This window comes from Benincasa hispida, chromosome 6 (assembly GCF_009727055.1).
Source record: "Benincasa hispida cultivar B227 chromosome 6, ASM972705v1, whole genome shotgun sequence".
In the NCBI taxonomy this organism is placed as follows: Eukaryota; Viridiplantae; Streptophyta; class Magnoliopsida; order Cucurbitales; family Cucurbitaceae; genus Benincasa; species Benincasa hispida.
In genome coordinates this window covers 3,545,594-3,560,596 of record NC_052354.1, presented here as the reverse complement: position 1 = coordinate 3,560,596, position 15,003 = coordinate 3,545,594, and the positions used below count along the sequence as shown (strand labels likewise).

Genomic DNA, 15,003 nt, shown 5'->3' with positions numbered 1-15,003 from the left:
CATTCATGTATAGAAATGTGAACGGGGATATTTCATATAAAGGAGTTTGTATAAGACCGGACCACGAAATTTTTAATCTCATTATATAACGTCATTCATAATAGAGACTTACATTTCACCAGGATGACCATAGATAACATGACCTAAATCCTGAGTGAGTTGTGAACTCCTACCTATGAGGGCGGTCCTTTAATTTGTATGGGTGAGAGTGGCCAGATCACCGACTCAATAAGCCTATCATTTTGGGGATTTGTTTGATTAGGGAGCTTGGAACATAACTACACAAGAAGGAATTCACTTTTTCCTCGAGGTCGGGGTAAGTAGATAAATTGCTCCCTTGAGAGCTGATTCTGAGGCTTGAATAATATGGCGCCACACCCTTTCCTGGCCCGAGAGGGATTGTATCATAGTTGGACTATGATCTATTTTTCATTAGAGGGATCAGTGGTACTTAAAGAGTTAGATGTAACTATAGGGACAAAACGGTAATTTTGGTCTAGCTGTAGTTACGAGCAATTTGTGAAGGGTCATCGTACTATTGATTGGTTATATCCAATGGACACAGAAATATATCTGTAGTACAAAGAGTGCAGCTATCGGTTTTAGTGGAGTGCCCGACAGTTAACGGATGATGAATAATCTAATTAAAGAGTTTAATTAATTATTCATGTATCCTTGGAGCTTCAAGTTACAGGTCCATGAGGTCCCCTTGGTAGCTCAATAGGATTAAATGAGAATCAGTTTTTGGATTAATTTGAACTGTTTCATTGAGGGATCTAATTGTATATGATATAATTAAGTTATTTTAATTATTTGTGATATAATTATTATAATGTATTTGATACGTTATAGCTTTAGTGAGAGGAAATAAATATTTTAATATGATTCAAATATTAATTATATGAATTGGATTCATAATTGTTAAATTTGATATAAATGTGATTTATATTAAATGTCATATGAGAGAGAAAAGAAACGATAGATTATATTGTATATGATATGATATTAAAACTATAGACTATATGTTATATTTGATGTAACATATAATTTAATATATATTATATGATAAGTTAGTTATCATATTTATATTTATATATTGGTAATATTTTGGCTTTTGAAAAAGAGGAGAGAGTCTCCTTCTTCAAGAGATACATTGAGTTGTTCCATGAGTCTTGGGTTGTTAGTGAATAATCTCAACTCTTCATCCTCTCTACTCAAAAATTCCCTCATTCCAAAATAGTTAGAGCCCATCACTCCTAGGTTCTTTACCTGAGAATACCGAGGAAGCAATCGTGATAGTGTTCGAATCTTGATCAAGGATACTTGAAGAAAGTGGTAAGGGTTTCTGGAACCCTAAGTTTTCATTTAACTTAGCATGTTGTAATTTATGTAAATGCATATCTTGTTCTTTCTTTTCTATAAAAATTAATTTATTTAAAGAATGGTGTTTGGGACGATCCACTTCTACTTAAGATTCCCTTCAATTTGGGATCCTTCAATGTTATATTTCAATAAAATGAACATTTCTCTACTTCCTAACGTTCAATTTTTAACTCTCAATTAATTTTAACTCAACCATAAATGTTAATTAAAAAAAAAAAAAAAAAAAAAGAGCCAATTCTTGTTTTTTGCCCATTAGTTGGAGGAAATGTGCAATTATTTTGGGTCCTACAAGAAATACAACAAACTAATGAAGTTAAATGCAAATAAAATTAAAATTAAATATACTACAACGTACCTTTAAATGTTTGAAATGAATTAGATCAAAACACTAAGACTTAACGGAGGCAAACTAGAAATGTGATCTAAAATAAAATGTATGAAACCACACAACGTAACATCTAATTTATTATAAAAGAAAGGAAAGAAAAGTACCATTTTCAGCACAATCTTTCTTCTAATAACCACGCTTATATGAATTTAAAAAAAAAAATAACAGAAGTGGAAAACAAGAAAGTTACAAAAGAATTGCATAGTCTTTTTTTAGTAACCACCTACATACAAATATTGCATTTAACGTAGGCAAAATACTAGTATTTATATAACCAACTCTACAATATACTTTAACAGTGATAGAACGCATGAGTTGAACACAAAAAATAGGGTTGTCATTAAGTGTCTATTTACATATTTAAAAAAGATAGGGTTGTCATTAAGGATTTATTTACATGTTCACAAAAAATAGGATTGTCATTAAGAGTCTCGTAAGAGGTGGCCTTCGCTGGAGTTGACCTCCCTAAGTGAATGTTAGTGTTGGTTGTCATATGTGGTTGTCACTTAAGTTGATCATCCAAGGTGGTCTTCGGCGAAGTTATCAGAGCCTAGAGTTGGTCGTCGGAGTTGGCCACATGGGGTAATTGTCGGAATATGTCGCTGGAGTTGCTTATTCGAAGGTAGTCATTGGAGTTAGTCGCTAGAGTTTGTCGTCAGAGGTGGTTGGTGGAGCCCGAAGTTCGTTATCGAAGTTAATCATGCGAATATGGAAGTCAGAGTGTGTCGTCAAAGTTACTTTGTACGAAGGTGGTTGTCAAAATTCGTCGTTGGAGTTATCATTAGAAGTGGTTGTCGAAACTTAGAGTTGGTCGTAGAAGTTAACCACCCGAAGATGGTCATTGAAATATGTCGCCGGAGTGTGGTACCGGTAGTCACCGACAGTGGTCAAGGGATAAACTATTAAAAACATTAGAAAAATGGAGAATTGGGAGACTTGGGGTGAGTTAGGGTGAGTTGGTAAAATAACCAACTCAACATCACCAATCTTTAGAGTTGGTGGGCCAAACATTGAATTGGTAAAAAATACAACTCAACCAAACTCAGATTGGGTTGCCAAACATCCCCTTAGACTCCACTCTTCGTTCTATAATCCAATTGAACGAAAATGTGAAATTGGTGTTGAATCCCATAAAAACTTTGTGATTTAGGCAAGTTATCTTATTTTATTAGAAACTGAATCAATCTGGTATTTTTCATAATCAGCATTCCAAAAATAAAGGGCACAAAATGCTTGAAACTGCCAACTTCTTTTGATTTATTTTAAACTACAAAATCCCATTACAGACCAGCTGATCTGGAATAACATAACTGTAGTATACAGCACAGAGAACACACCAAGGCAGCACAGAAGATAAGTCAACAAGCAAATAACATACCCTCATAGCCTTTCATATATATTCTTTGCAATTCTGCATATGTTTTCTCAGGCTCTACGGCACACGTCTCCCTCGCAAATCCACCCTTCTTTCTGCTCCGCAGCTCCCTCATCATTTTTCAAAGCACATTTTGGGTGCAAACTGAAGTCACATTCCTCACAATAAAACGACCAACCATATCCCATTTCATCACACGCATCACAAGAATATTCAGTTTGACGTGTTCGAACAAGTTCATGTTCTTCATGTAGTTCATGCTTTAGTTTCTCAGGCCACCCCTCTGCCTCTTTGTCCAACTGCTCCTCCAATTGCTTCAGATGTTCCTCCGTGAATGGATAGGCATCTGCTCCATGAGATGTTATAAGCTTACGAGCATCTTTTGAAACAGTATGACCACTTCGGTTAAGGGCTACGAGTGTAGGAATGCCTTCAATTTTGAACCTTCGATTTAGGAACTTCTTCCTTTCATCACCAAATGGTAGGGCTAACCAAGGCATCCCTGAAAAGAATTCCTCAAACGAATCTTGGTCACTATCACTCGAAATGAAAATGACTTCAAATTCTTTGTCCTTTTGTTTAATTTCATTATATGCCTCTATAAGCTTAGGCAAGAATGCACGACACGGAGGGCACCAGTGTGCTGAGAAATAGAGCAGAATGTTCTTGCCAACAAGTTCAGATACCGGTATCTGGCCAAATAGAAAATAATTAAGCGTAAGAATACAGATGGAAGCAACTTAGAAGTACTACACAATACAATGTGTCTGAACTCAGAGATTATGTTAAGTAGAAACGATTAACCATTACCTTTTTACCATTCTTTTCAATAACGAAATCTCTATCCCCAGAAACTAAAAGAGACTCCAGAGTCTGTGACTCAAGCTTTGCCTTCTGAATCTCAGTAAGCTTCTCAATTTTTTCAGGAGTGAAAGGGTAAGCATCAGGGCCGTGATCTTCGATGAGTTCCACTGCGTTCGGGTGCAAAGTCTTCCCGTCCTGCCCAATTATGACCAGAGTAGGAATATCACTAAGCTCAAAATATCGAATGAGTTTTTTACATTTCTCATCCTGAAACGGCAATGCCAGCCATGGCATTGTTTTCAATGCTTGATTGAAGTCATCATCCTCATCATCTAAAGAAATCAATACAATCTCAAATTTTTGTCCCTTCTCTTTGAGTTTGTTGTAAGTATCAACCAAAATAGGCGTAAAATCATCACATGGTTCATGGCCATATACCGAGAAGTATAACGCTATCACTTTCCCTTCTAGCTCAGAGACCAGAACCTACAGCACAAACATTTGTTTCTTATCACATCATTCCAATGAAAAGTTCAAGATTACAAGGGAAAAAAAGGGAAGAAACTATAATACCTGAGTTCCATCATTTGAGATCACATAATTGCGCGAGTTCGAAACCAAAAGGGAACTAATGGTTTGGTTCCTTTTCGCTTCCTCTTCTTTCTCCTTCAAAAATTTGATATGTTCAGAAGTAAAAGGATAGGCATTAACCCCATATTCACTGACTAGTCTCACTCCATCGTTAGTCAAAACCCTCCCATTGGCGTCGAGAACAACAAGATGAGGAATTCCCCTGACTTTGAAGAGTTCATTCAAACGTTCATTGGTATCTGAATTCGGAAATGGAATTGACAACCATGGCATTTTAGAGAAGTAATCCTTGAAAGACTCTTCATCGTTGTCACCAGAAACAAAGACAACTTCAATATCACCCTTAGAAGCTAATTCCTCATAAACCCCAGCAAATATTGGAGTGAAACGACGACAAGGAGGACACCAAGACGCGGAGAAATACAATCCCACAATCTTTCCAATTAAGGAACTGATCTTCACCTGTTCAAAAAACCAAATCAACGGGCGATAAGAGTATATTTCGCTAATTCCTTTTTACAGATTCCACAAATTTATAGAAAATCGAGTGAAAAACAAGAATCACAATTTCAAAATATTCCAGGGTCAGTTAATTATCCAGCAACCCAACACGAAATTAAACTATGGAATTATAGTTCAACAAATAGAATTAACATCTCAACTCAATATATGGAAAAGAAACATACTTGGTCGCCATTATTGCGGTTGAGAAAGTCTCTGCCCTCGGAGGAAAAGAGGGAATTGATATCGTGCACAGAATCAGAAGCCATAAGTGATTTGAAAATCCCACTCTAGTTTGTTGGCAGGACACATCAAAATCAAAGAAATCCCCACTAATATAGCGAAATCATAAGCTTCGCGAGCAAGAAACATTAGCATTAGAAAAACGCAAACAGAAGGACTTTGAAGTCACTTGGAAAAGCATCGGATCCGAGTCATGGAGTTGACTTCACTTCATTGGTCGGTCTTAAAGTCATCAGTCTTGCTTTGCTATGCACGTTGTACTTTAATTATTTCAATTTAATTCAGCCTCATCAAATTTTATGGGTCTCAGGCATTGATTGGGCCAGGCTTAGGCCAACTCAACCTCTTATATAGGCTATAACTCAATCCATCGACCTTGCTCGATAGGCCAAAATTAGATTAAACTCGGACTTACCCTTTGGAATAGGCTCAAATTGACCCTTTAAATATATTATATTATTAATACTCATTTTAAATTTAAAAATAGGTTTGAAGAGACTTGTTTATTGAGTATGCAAATTCGTTCATTATTCAAATTTTTCAATGTGAGACAAGAATAGAGTAATCTTTTAATGATTTTCAATTTCCAACTCTCGCCCACTCTTGCATTTAATCTCCTTATTTAGGGGACTTTTGGGGAAGGAGTTATTTTTATAGTCCTAGGTTATTATAGTTGGGTTATAACAATTTGTGTTTAGGACGTATTTTAGTTTTGGTTAAAATAGCATGTGTTTCAGGTATAAACTATTTTAATTTAAAAAGATAATAGTAAACACTGTAGTAAAAAATAAAAAATAAAAAATAAAAATCATTGCAAATGAAGATTTTGAAATAGTGTTGACTATAAGTAATTGGAGAATACAAAATAGTATTTACGATACCAAGAGGTGGTTATTATAGTCTTAGAATAGTCTTTCCCCAAACACACCCTTATTATTTTTAATTTAAATTGCACTTTTGGACCAACCAGATGGCTCAATCCAAATACGGGTCAAATAGGCTGACCTTGGACCAGCGCAATTTAAAAAAGAAAGATTCATATTCAATCCAATTTATGAAAGGACTACCGTATTGGTCAACCATTGACTTTGGACTGAGCTTGGATTCATATTTAGGCTTTAGGAGACTAAAATTTAATTATTGTAATAAGTTTTCAATTTTTTTTCAATTGTGGAGTGGGGTCCGAGTCTCGTAGCTTAACATCATCATGCATACTAAATGTTGGTTGAATTTGGTTCATTTGGACCCTTTTTTATTTTAGTATATCATATAGTAAAATTAATCCCATATTAAAAAAAGTTGAGTATATGCATAAAATCTTATGATTGTTTACATCTACAATAACAAATTATTTTCAAACTAAAAGTGATTTTTTCAAGAAAAGGTTACAATTTATAGAACATATTTGGATCATGTTTGATAGTCATTTTAAAACGGTATAAATCACTTGTCGTTTTCACTATTAAACATATTTTTAATTATTTCAAACTAATTTTTATGATATAAAAATGTGAATATAAAAGTGTAAAAGTTAATATTAAATTAATTTTGAACGATCAAAAGCATTTTCATAGTGATTTTAAACGTTAAAAAAATTGATTTTGACGATTTAAAATCACTCCCAACTCATGATAGTGGATAAGATTGATAGCAAAGGGTAAATTATTGTAATAAAATGGAAAATAAATAAATGTGAAAAAATGTGAAGTTCTAAGATTCAAACACAGACCTAAAATATAATATGAATAATAAATTTGTTAACCATATGAATAATAAACTTGTTAACCATAGTATTAAATTTTCATCGACGTGTCGATATTTTCACGTTTCTATGGATTCGATAGTTACATGCTAGCTGAATCAATATTTCTATTATATTATAAAAATATCTATAAAACACAAAAAATAAGCATCAAAATGCCATTAATATAGAGATAATATAAATAATTAACTTGTTTGAAAATCATAAAATTTTTATTTCTTAATTTAAATTTATTTATCGGATATTTTATTTCATAATTTTTCTAGGAATATCCATCAAAATCATAATTTTATCAAAATTTTCATAAAATTATGATTTTAATATTTTTGTTGACAATTGATGGAATTAAAAGAAACATGCATAGTGGAAGCAACGAATCATAACGCTCTAATTACAAATAATTAATTAAGATTAAGCATGCAAAGAGAATTAGAGATATATTTGTAGTTTCACGATAAACTTCGTCTCCATTCAGCACCTCTAACAATAAATTCTTCTTATTATTCGATTGAAAAACACGGTTGTGGACAGAATTGTTAATGAATGACACTGACATTTTAAAACCTTAATCTTGACCGTTAGACTAAAAAGAGATTTCTTTATTCATAAGCATACTCTAGTTTAAATTCACATATGCGCTTTTTTAAAAAATGAAAACTGAATTCGAAAAGGAATTTTTTTTTTTTTTTTTTGAAATTTCTGAACATCTTTTAAAAAAGTTTTTAAAATTTAGAAATATGTAGCTAAATACCAATTAGCCCTATTTTAAAAATTAAAAATAAAATTAAAAAATCAATTGATTATCAAACGATCCCTTACCACCTGCCATTGGTTTTTCAATTTTATGTGATCATATATTTAATTTAAGTTTTTTTTTATGAAGAAGTTGAATAGGAATTCAACTATGATCTAAAGAAATGTTGTATTTATTATGTTGTTTTTCAAAGAAACGTTATCAAGTATAATATAATTATAGCGCATGACAAAGTTAAAACTCTTACATCTATGGATAATTTTTTAAAAAAAAATAAAATTTCTACCATTTTCACTATGACAAAAACCCAAGATCTACAAATTACAATGAAAGGAAAAAAAATTAAATTGAGTACAACTCAACTGATATATGTTAGTGACCAAAAAGTCTAGGTGGTTCAAATCCTCCACTCTTATTACATTAAGAAGGTAAAAAAATTAAGAAAAAAAAAAAGATAAATGTCTATTTTTATTATCAAATGGATGAAAAATAAGTCTTTTTTTTAAAAATAGCATCTCAAACTCTTTTAAATTCTATGAAATATCAATAAGATTTCATAAATAAATGGAAGGTAAAATTGTTCATAATCTACCTCTATATTTTGCTTTTATTTATAATGATTATAAAAGTATTTAAGCATGGTTGAAAATTAGATTATCCATTCTATCGTTTTTACAATTTTATATAAATTTTTATGTGAGTTTTTATTATTTTAAAATTTTATTTTACTTATTTTAATTATGATGAGAGAGATGTAGAGTTAAGGGGAGAAATGAGTAGGAGATTTTGGATAGATGATTGGAGTGGAATGGTTAAAGAAGTTGAAAGGATTTTCTTCGTTCAATTAGCCCAAAGTTTCAAGTTGAATGGATTTTCTTCATTCAATTAGCACCAAAATTTCTTTAATAAAAAGTAAATATTTAGACATAATTTATATTATTTAAAAAAAAAAAGGGGCTTCTCAATTAAATAAATAAAAGGAAGCAATATGGGAAGGAAAAAAAATTTGATTTCATTGTAATCCCTTTTTATATGGTATAGATATAAATATGGATAGATCATTGATTTTTTTCAATAAATACTTTTAGAAAAATACATTGATTATACAAAAAGAAGGAAAAAAATGGCATTAAAAAAAGGCCTTAGTTATACACTCATTTCTTCGTAACAAAGAGTAGAAAAACACTCTTATTCAACTTCCTTAAAATTGAGTTGTAGCGTCACAATTATTTTAAGTTCGAGATATAGATACGATATATGCATCATTTGCAACTTGAATGTAGATTAAAAAGGCTTAGAGAACAAAAAATAAAGTATTTTTTATATATAATAGTAGAAGTTGAGAGACAAAACTCTTTAATTTTAAAATAGTTAATTTTTTTTAATTAAATTAAATAAAAAAAATCTTTAGAGTAGGACCTGCATTTTTACCTTCCAACCTTTGAGTTTCCATTACACTTATTATTGATAATTAATAATAAATTATTTATTTAATATATTGATAATTAATTATTTACTATCTAATATCATATCTTGTAAATTAGTAAATTAAAGAAAGTTTGGACAATAATGTGTCCAGATTTTTTTTCCCGAAATTCTCACTTTTTAATATAAATAAATATAAATTTGTAAACATTTTCTTTTGAGAACATTTTCTGTTAAGAAACAAACACAGTAACTTTCCATTTTTATCAATGGTCATTTTCATTTCCAATTAAGTGAAAATCATGGAATGATTTAAATCAACCCCTCATAAAATACAATTTTGCAAAACCATCAATTTATCACTATATTTGTTTTGATGGTATCATATATTGTAAAATTAATATAGAATTATTATTATAATTAATGTAAATTTAAAAGGGTATTGTAAATTGTAGTTACAAAAAGGGATGAGAGTAATTAAATTAATATGTTTTTTAAGAGTAAGCAATTAACTTAATATTAAATAAATAGGATATGCTCGACCTATGGTTTTAGAAGTTATTTGCTTTATATATATATATATACACACTAATAAACTGATTGATGATTTAGTTATTTTCTCTTGTTTAGTACTTATTTTCTATGGTTCAAATGAGGAAATTTATGTTTTATTAATCATTAGACTAAAAAAATAGGTAAGAAATAAAATTAAAAGAATGATTATACAACAATTAACAAAATTAATTAGAAAAAATTACATAAAATATCTCTAAGATAATACAGACTACACATTCAACTACAAATAATAACTTTACAATTCCTACAACTTGGTGCTACACAAATATGCAAGTTCAATTAGTGTAAAGTCTTATTCATTTAAAAGTTTTACCACATGGTAGAACAATTGTTTCTACTTTGATGACATAGTCTTGGTGATGTCAACGGTGAACATAACTGCAAAATTAGATAAATGGTAGAACTTCTATTCAACTAATTTTAATTTGTCATTGATTAGATATGCATTTGGAGACAATGTAGTGAAAGAATAAAAAATAAAGGCGAGTACAATCTCATAAATGTCACTTTTATAGTAGTTGATAACAAAAAGTTATAAAACTTTTGGTATTCTAAAACTTATAAGATTCTTTAATAAATTATAAGGGAATGAAATAAAAAAAAATTATAAGTGGTAGAAAATAAAATACTTTTGGCATTCCTTTTATTTGTTATTATTGATAATCAAGTTATTGTTTCTAATTAATTATTTTTAGCACAATCTATAACTATTTATAAATTACATAATTAAGGATAAATTTATATTTCAATTAACTTGTATAAACAAAACCGTGGATGCATGTAGGTGGTGTGTAATTAGTTATTTATTAACTATTTATTTTTAGTTAAAATGAAACTAATAGCAAGTGGCGTATTTTGTACATTTTAAATTTAATAAAGGGATAAAATAGTCTTTAAAAGGTTTTTCAAAATTTGTAGTTTTTTAATAGGTTATGGATAATAGATACTGGTAAAGGTGAACGCAGGAACGTCAAGGCAAATGCATCAATCTTGCCTTGGTTTGATCTTAAAAAGGATTCCACATGATAATTAGAGAACTTAATCACAAGTTCCAAGTGCAAGAGCATCAAACCATGACTTTTATCTTCTACAACTAAATCTAGTGAAAAGGGACTCAACTCTTATCTGTTAAGGTGGGAATGTTTGAGGCTCGAGAGACTGAACTATCAAATTTTGCAATTTAGGGATTCAAGCAATCTCAAGCTAAGATATCCAAAAACATAGGGGCAACAATCTCGAAATGATATGCCTCTTCATTTATTGAAACTATGAATACAGACGATGGTTTGAGAGAGCATAATAGCTGCAGTACATCAACAGGGCATCACAAAAGGCAACAAGCAAAGCACATACCATGATAAGATTCCATATTTCTCGCTATTCTGAATGTTCTTACGCTCTACGGCACACGCCTCCCTCGCAAATCCACCCTTCTTTTCCCTCCGCTCCCTCATTGTTCTTCAAAGCACATTTTGGGTGCAAGTCAAAGTCACACTCCTCACAGTAAAAGGACCAACCATATCCCATCTCATTGCAGTCATCACAAACATACGAAATTCGACGTGTTCGAACAAGTTCATGAGCGTCATGTAGTTCATGTTTCAGTTTCTCAGGCCACCCCTTTGCCTCTTCTTCCAGCTGGTCCTCCAACTGCTTGAGGCGTTCCTCTGTAAATGGATAGGCATCTGCGCCATGTTCTGTAATGAGCGTACAGGCTTCTGTCGAGACTGTACGACCGCTTTCGTTAATGGCCACAAGTGCAGGAATACCTTGGATTTTGAACCTGCGATTAAGGAAGTTCTTCCTTTTATCCCCAAATGGCAGGGCTAACCAAGGCATTCCTGAAAAGAATTCTTGAAACGAAGCTTGGTCTCGATCGCTTGAAATGAATATGACTTCAAAATCCTTGTATTTTTGCTTAATTTCATTGTATGCATCTGTAAGCTTAGGCAAGAATGCACGGCATGGCGGGCACCAGTGTGCAGAGAAATAGAGCAGAATGTTCTTGCCAACAAGTTCAGATACTGGGACCTGGCCAAACAAAAGCCAATCGAACAGAAACATAAAAATACAGAAACAACTTAAGAATACTATGCAGCACATTATGGGTTAACTCAAAGAGTATGCCAAGTAGCAACACGAAACTTTACCTTTGCACCATCTTTTCCAATAACAAAATCGTTTTCTCCATGAACCAAAAGGGATTCCAGAGTCTGCGACTCGAGCTTTGACTTCTCAATCTCTGCAAGCTCCACAAGTTTCTCTGGAGTGAAAGGGTAGGCATCAACACCATGCTCTTCAACCAGTTCCGCGGCATTTGAGATCAAAGTCTTTCCATCCTGCCCAATTATAACAAGGGTAGGAATAGTACTAAGCTCAAAATATCGAACGAGTATTTTACATTTCTCATCCTGAAATGGCAATGCCAACCATGGCACTGTTTTGAGTGCTTCACTGAAATCTTCATTTTCATCATCTAAAGATATCAACACAATCTCAAAGTTTTGTCCCTTCTCTTTTAGTTTCTTGTAAGTATCAACCAAAATAGGCGTAAACTCATCACACGGTTCATGGCCGTACACTGAGAAGTACAACCCAATCACTTTCCCTTCAAGCTCAGAGACAGGAATCTACAGCACAAAAATCATAGCTTATAACATTAAATCCAGTAAAAGAAAACTCTAGTTTTAGGAACAAAAGAGGAAGAATCCCATAAATCATTCAAGAAATTTTACCTGATTTCCATCATTTGAGATCACATAATTGCGTGAATTTGAAACCAAAATGGAACTAATAGTTTGGTTCCTTCTCGCTTCCTCCTCTTTATCCTTCAGATGTTGGATCTGTTCAGAGGTAAAGGGATAAGCATTAACCCCATGTTCGCTCACTAGTCTCACTCCTTGATTAGTTGAAACCTTCCCACTGGGGTCGAGAACAACAAGATGAGGAATTCCCCTCACTTTGAAAAGTTCTTTCAAGCGCTTAATGGTCTCTGAATCGGAAAATGGAATAGACAACCAGGGCATTTTAGAGAAGTAATCCTTGAATGAATCTTCATCTCTATCAGAAGAGACGAATATAACTTCAAAATCACCCTTAGATGCTAATTCCTCATAAACCCCAGCAAAAACGGGAGTGAAACGGCGACAGGGAGGGCACCATGACGCCGAGAAATACAGTCCGACATTCTTTCCGATTAAGGAACTGATCTTCACCTGTTGAAACTCCAAATTAATGACCCATAAGACGATTTCACCAAATTTCATTTCACAGATTCCCAAATGTTCAAACAACAGTTCAAATCTTCCTAGGGTAAGTTAACTATTCGACAATCAGATACGAAATCAACAACGACAGATAGTTCAATTTCCACTCAGCCAAAGGACATCGCATATTCAAATTGGAAAAAGATTCATACCTGATCGCCATTATTGCGGATGAGAAAGTCCCTCTCATTGGATGAAATGAGGGAACTCAGATTGTGCACGGCATCAGAATCCATAGACGTTGCAAATCCTTGATTGCTGTTGTGTTCTTAAGCAAATTAGCAGGGATGGAATGGGTGTATCAAAATCAAAGAAGTTGAAGTGAATTTATAGAAAGCACAAGCTTAGCGAGCAAGTAAATTTGTTCGATAATAAAAACGCTTAGACGAAGACTTCCAAGTCGCGTGAAAGTCCCATGTCGCCTTTCTTTAAAAAGTTTGACGTCTTTTTTCATACCCAATTTTGATTTTGTTCCCTCAAAAGTTCAAGGCATTTGGGATGCCAAAATCAACTTTAATTAGCACAATCCTTTTCATAAGGGACCCTTTATTATTCTCTATTTTCAGTTTTTTGTTTTTTATTTCCTGTTTCAACCAAATATTTGGTAATTATTTGTGTTTTGTTTTGTCTGAAGAAAAACTAAAACAGAAAGATAATCATTTCTTGTTTATGATTTTTTGTATTTCTTTTTTTTTTTTTTTTTTCTTATTTTATAGTTTAAATATGATTTAATTGATAAAATAAATATATATAACATGCATTAAAATTTTAAAAAGAAAATACCTGTGCAACATTTATATTATCAAAACACATAAGTCCATTTTCCCTTTTTGTTGTGACCGTCCATTTTCACTATATATTTGTAGAAAAATTTTGGGGGTGTTGTTTTGGAATGGTTTCTTTCTCCCCTTTTTGTTGTGACCGTCCATTTTCCCTGTATCTTCTTCTTTGTACTTTGCCTGATATTAATATTTAATGAATCCACATGCTTTTACACTCATTCTTCTATCTTTACTTATCTTTGCCTTATGTCTTCTATAGCTTATCCTTTTGAAATTCATTTTAATGTTCTATCTTCTTTTGCTTTGACGAATGAGCAACTGTGATGAACCTCATGTATTTCCTTAACTCATCCCCAACAAATTGCATGCTTGTTTCTATCCTAGTAACTTTTTCACTAATTAATAGTCTTTATCTTTTATGTGCACAAGCCTCTCTTCAACCCTCTTTTTCAAAGTTTTTGAATACTTTGTTTTCATTTTTCTTAAAAGTGCAATGAGGACCTTGCCACTTTCAAAATTTTGGGGGTGTGAGAGGTCTAAGCAGATGCGTTCAAATTTTGCTTTGCGTTTTCATAAACTATTTAATTAAAAAAAATAAATAAAATAAATAAAAAGAAGAAGAAGAAGAAGAAAATTTTAGTAATAAACTCCACTATCAGCGCAAGGGAAAAACTCAACCTGATAAGAGTTAAGTTGAGAAAGGTAATTACCCATAGTTGGATACTTCACATGACACCCGTGCAGGTAAGCCAAAACGAAAATAAGTCACCAGGATCAATGCAATTTAAATATCATCAAATAAAGACAACTCCACTGTCTAGCAAGAGTTAAAACTTAGCCAAGATTTGGGTCGAACTTGGGACACAATGGTAGTTGGATGCTCACATGATACCCGTGAAAGCAAGCCAAAACGAAGGGTGTAATCAAGTCCAGTGCATCTCCTAGAATTTGAATAAGTAAAACGTAAAATATTCGTAGCTGCAAACAACGCATTTCAGAATGAAAAAGGAATATGAAAATATTTGAAATGAGGAAAATATTTTTGAGCAAAAGTTTGTCGGATTCAAGAATAACAAAAGATATCCTTAGAGAAGTGACTAGATTCGAAAGAAGTAGGTGACTTGAAAAATGGTTGCTGTTAGTTAAACGCACT

General features: G+C 32.3%; 2 protein-coding genes across 2 annotated transcripts; both read right to left on the bottom strand.

The window, feature by feature from the left end:
• Positions 1-2,998: 2,998 nt before the first annotated feature.
• LOC120080101 (probable nucleoredoxin 1) lies at positions 2,999-5,476 on the bottom strand. Its single transcript, XM_039034660.1, has 4 exons — positions 5,228-5,476; positions 4,524-5,003; positions 3,957-4,436; positions 2,999-3,838 (listed from the first exon to the last, which is right to left on the bottom strand). The coding sequence occupies exons 1-4, from the start codon at positions 5,309-5,311 to the stop codon at positions 3,197-3,199; spliced, it is 1,686 nt and encodes a 561-aa protein (XP_038890588.1). The 5' UTR covers positions 5,312-5,476; the 3' UTR covers positions 2,999-3,196.
• Positions 5,477-11,013: 5,537 nt separating this feature from the next.
• LOC120079901 (probable nucleoredoxin 1) lies at positions 11,014-13,486 on the bottom strand. Its single transcript, XM_039034354.1, has 4 exons — positions 13,221-13,486; positions 12,538-13,017; positions 11,953-12,432; positions 11,014-11,833 (listed from the first exon to the last, which is right to left on the bottom strand). The coding sequence occupies exons 1-4, from the start codon at positions 13,302-13,304 to the stop codon at positions 11,195-11,197; spliced, it is 1,683 nt and encodes a 560-aa protein (XP_038890282.1). The 5' UTR covers positions 13,305-13,486; the 3' UTR covers positions 11,014-11,194.
• Between the last annotated feature and the right edge of the window lie 1,517 nt (positions 13,487-15,003).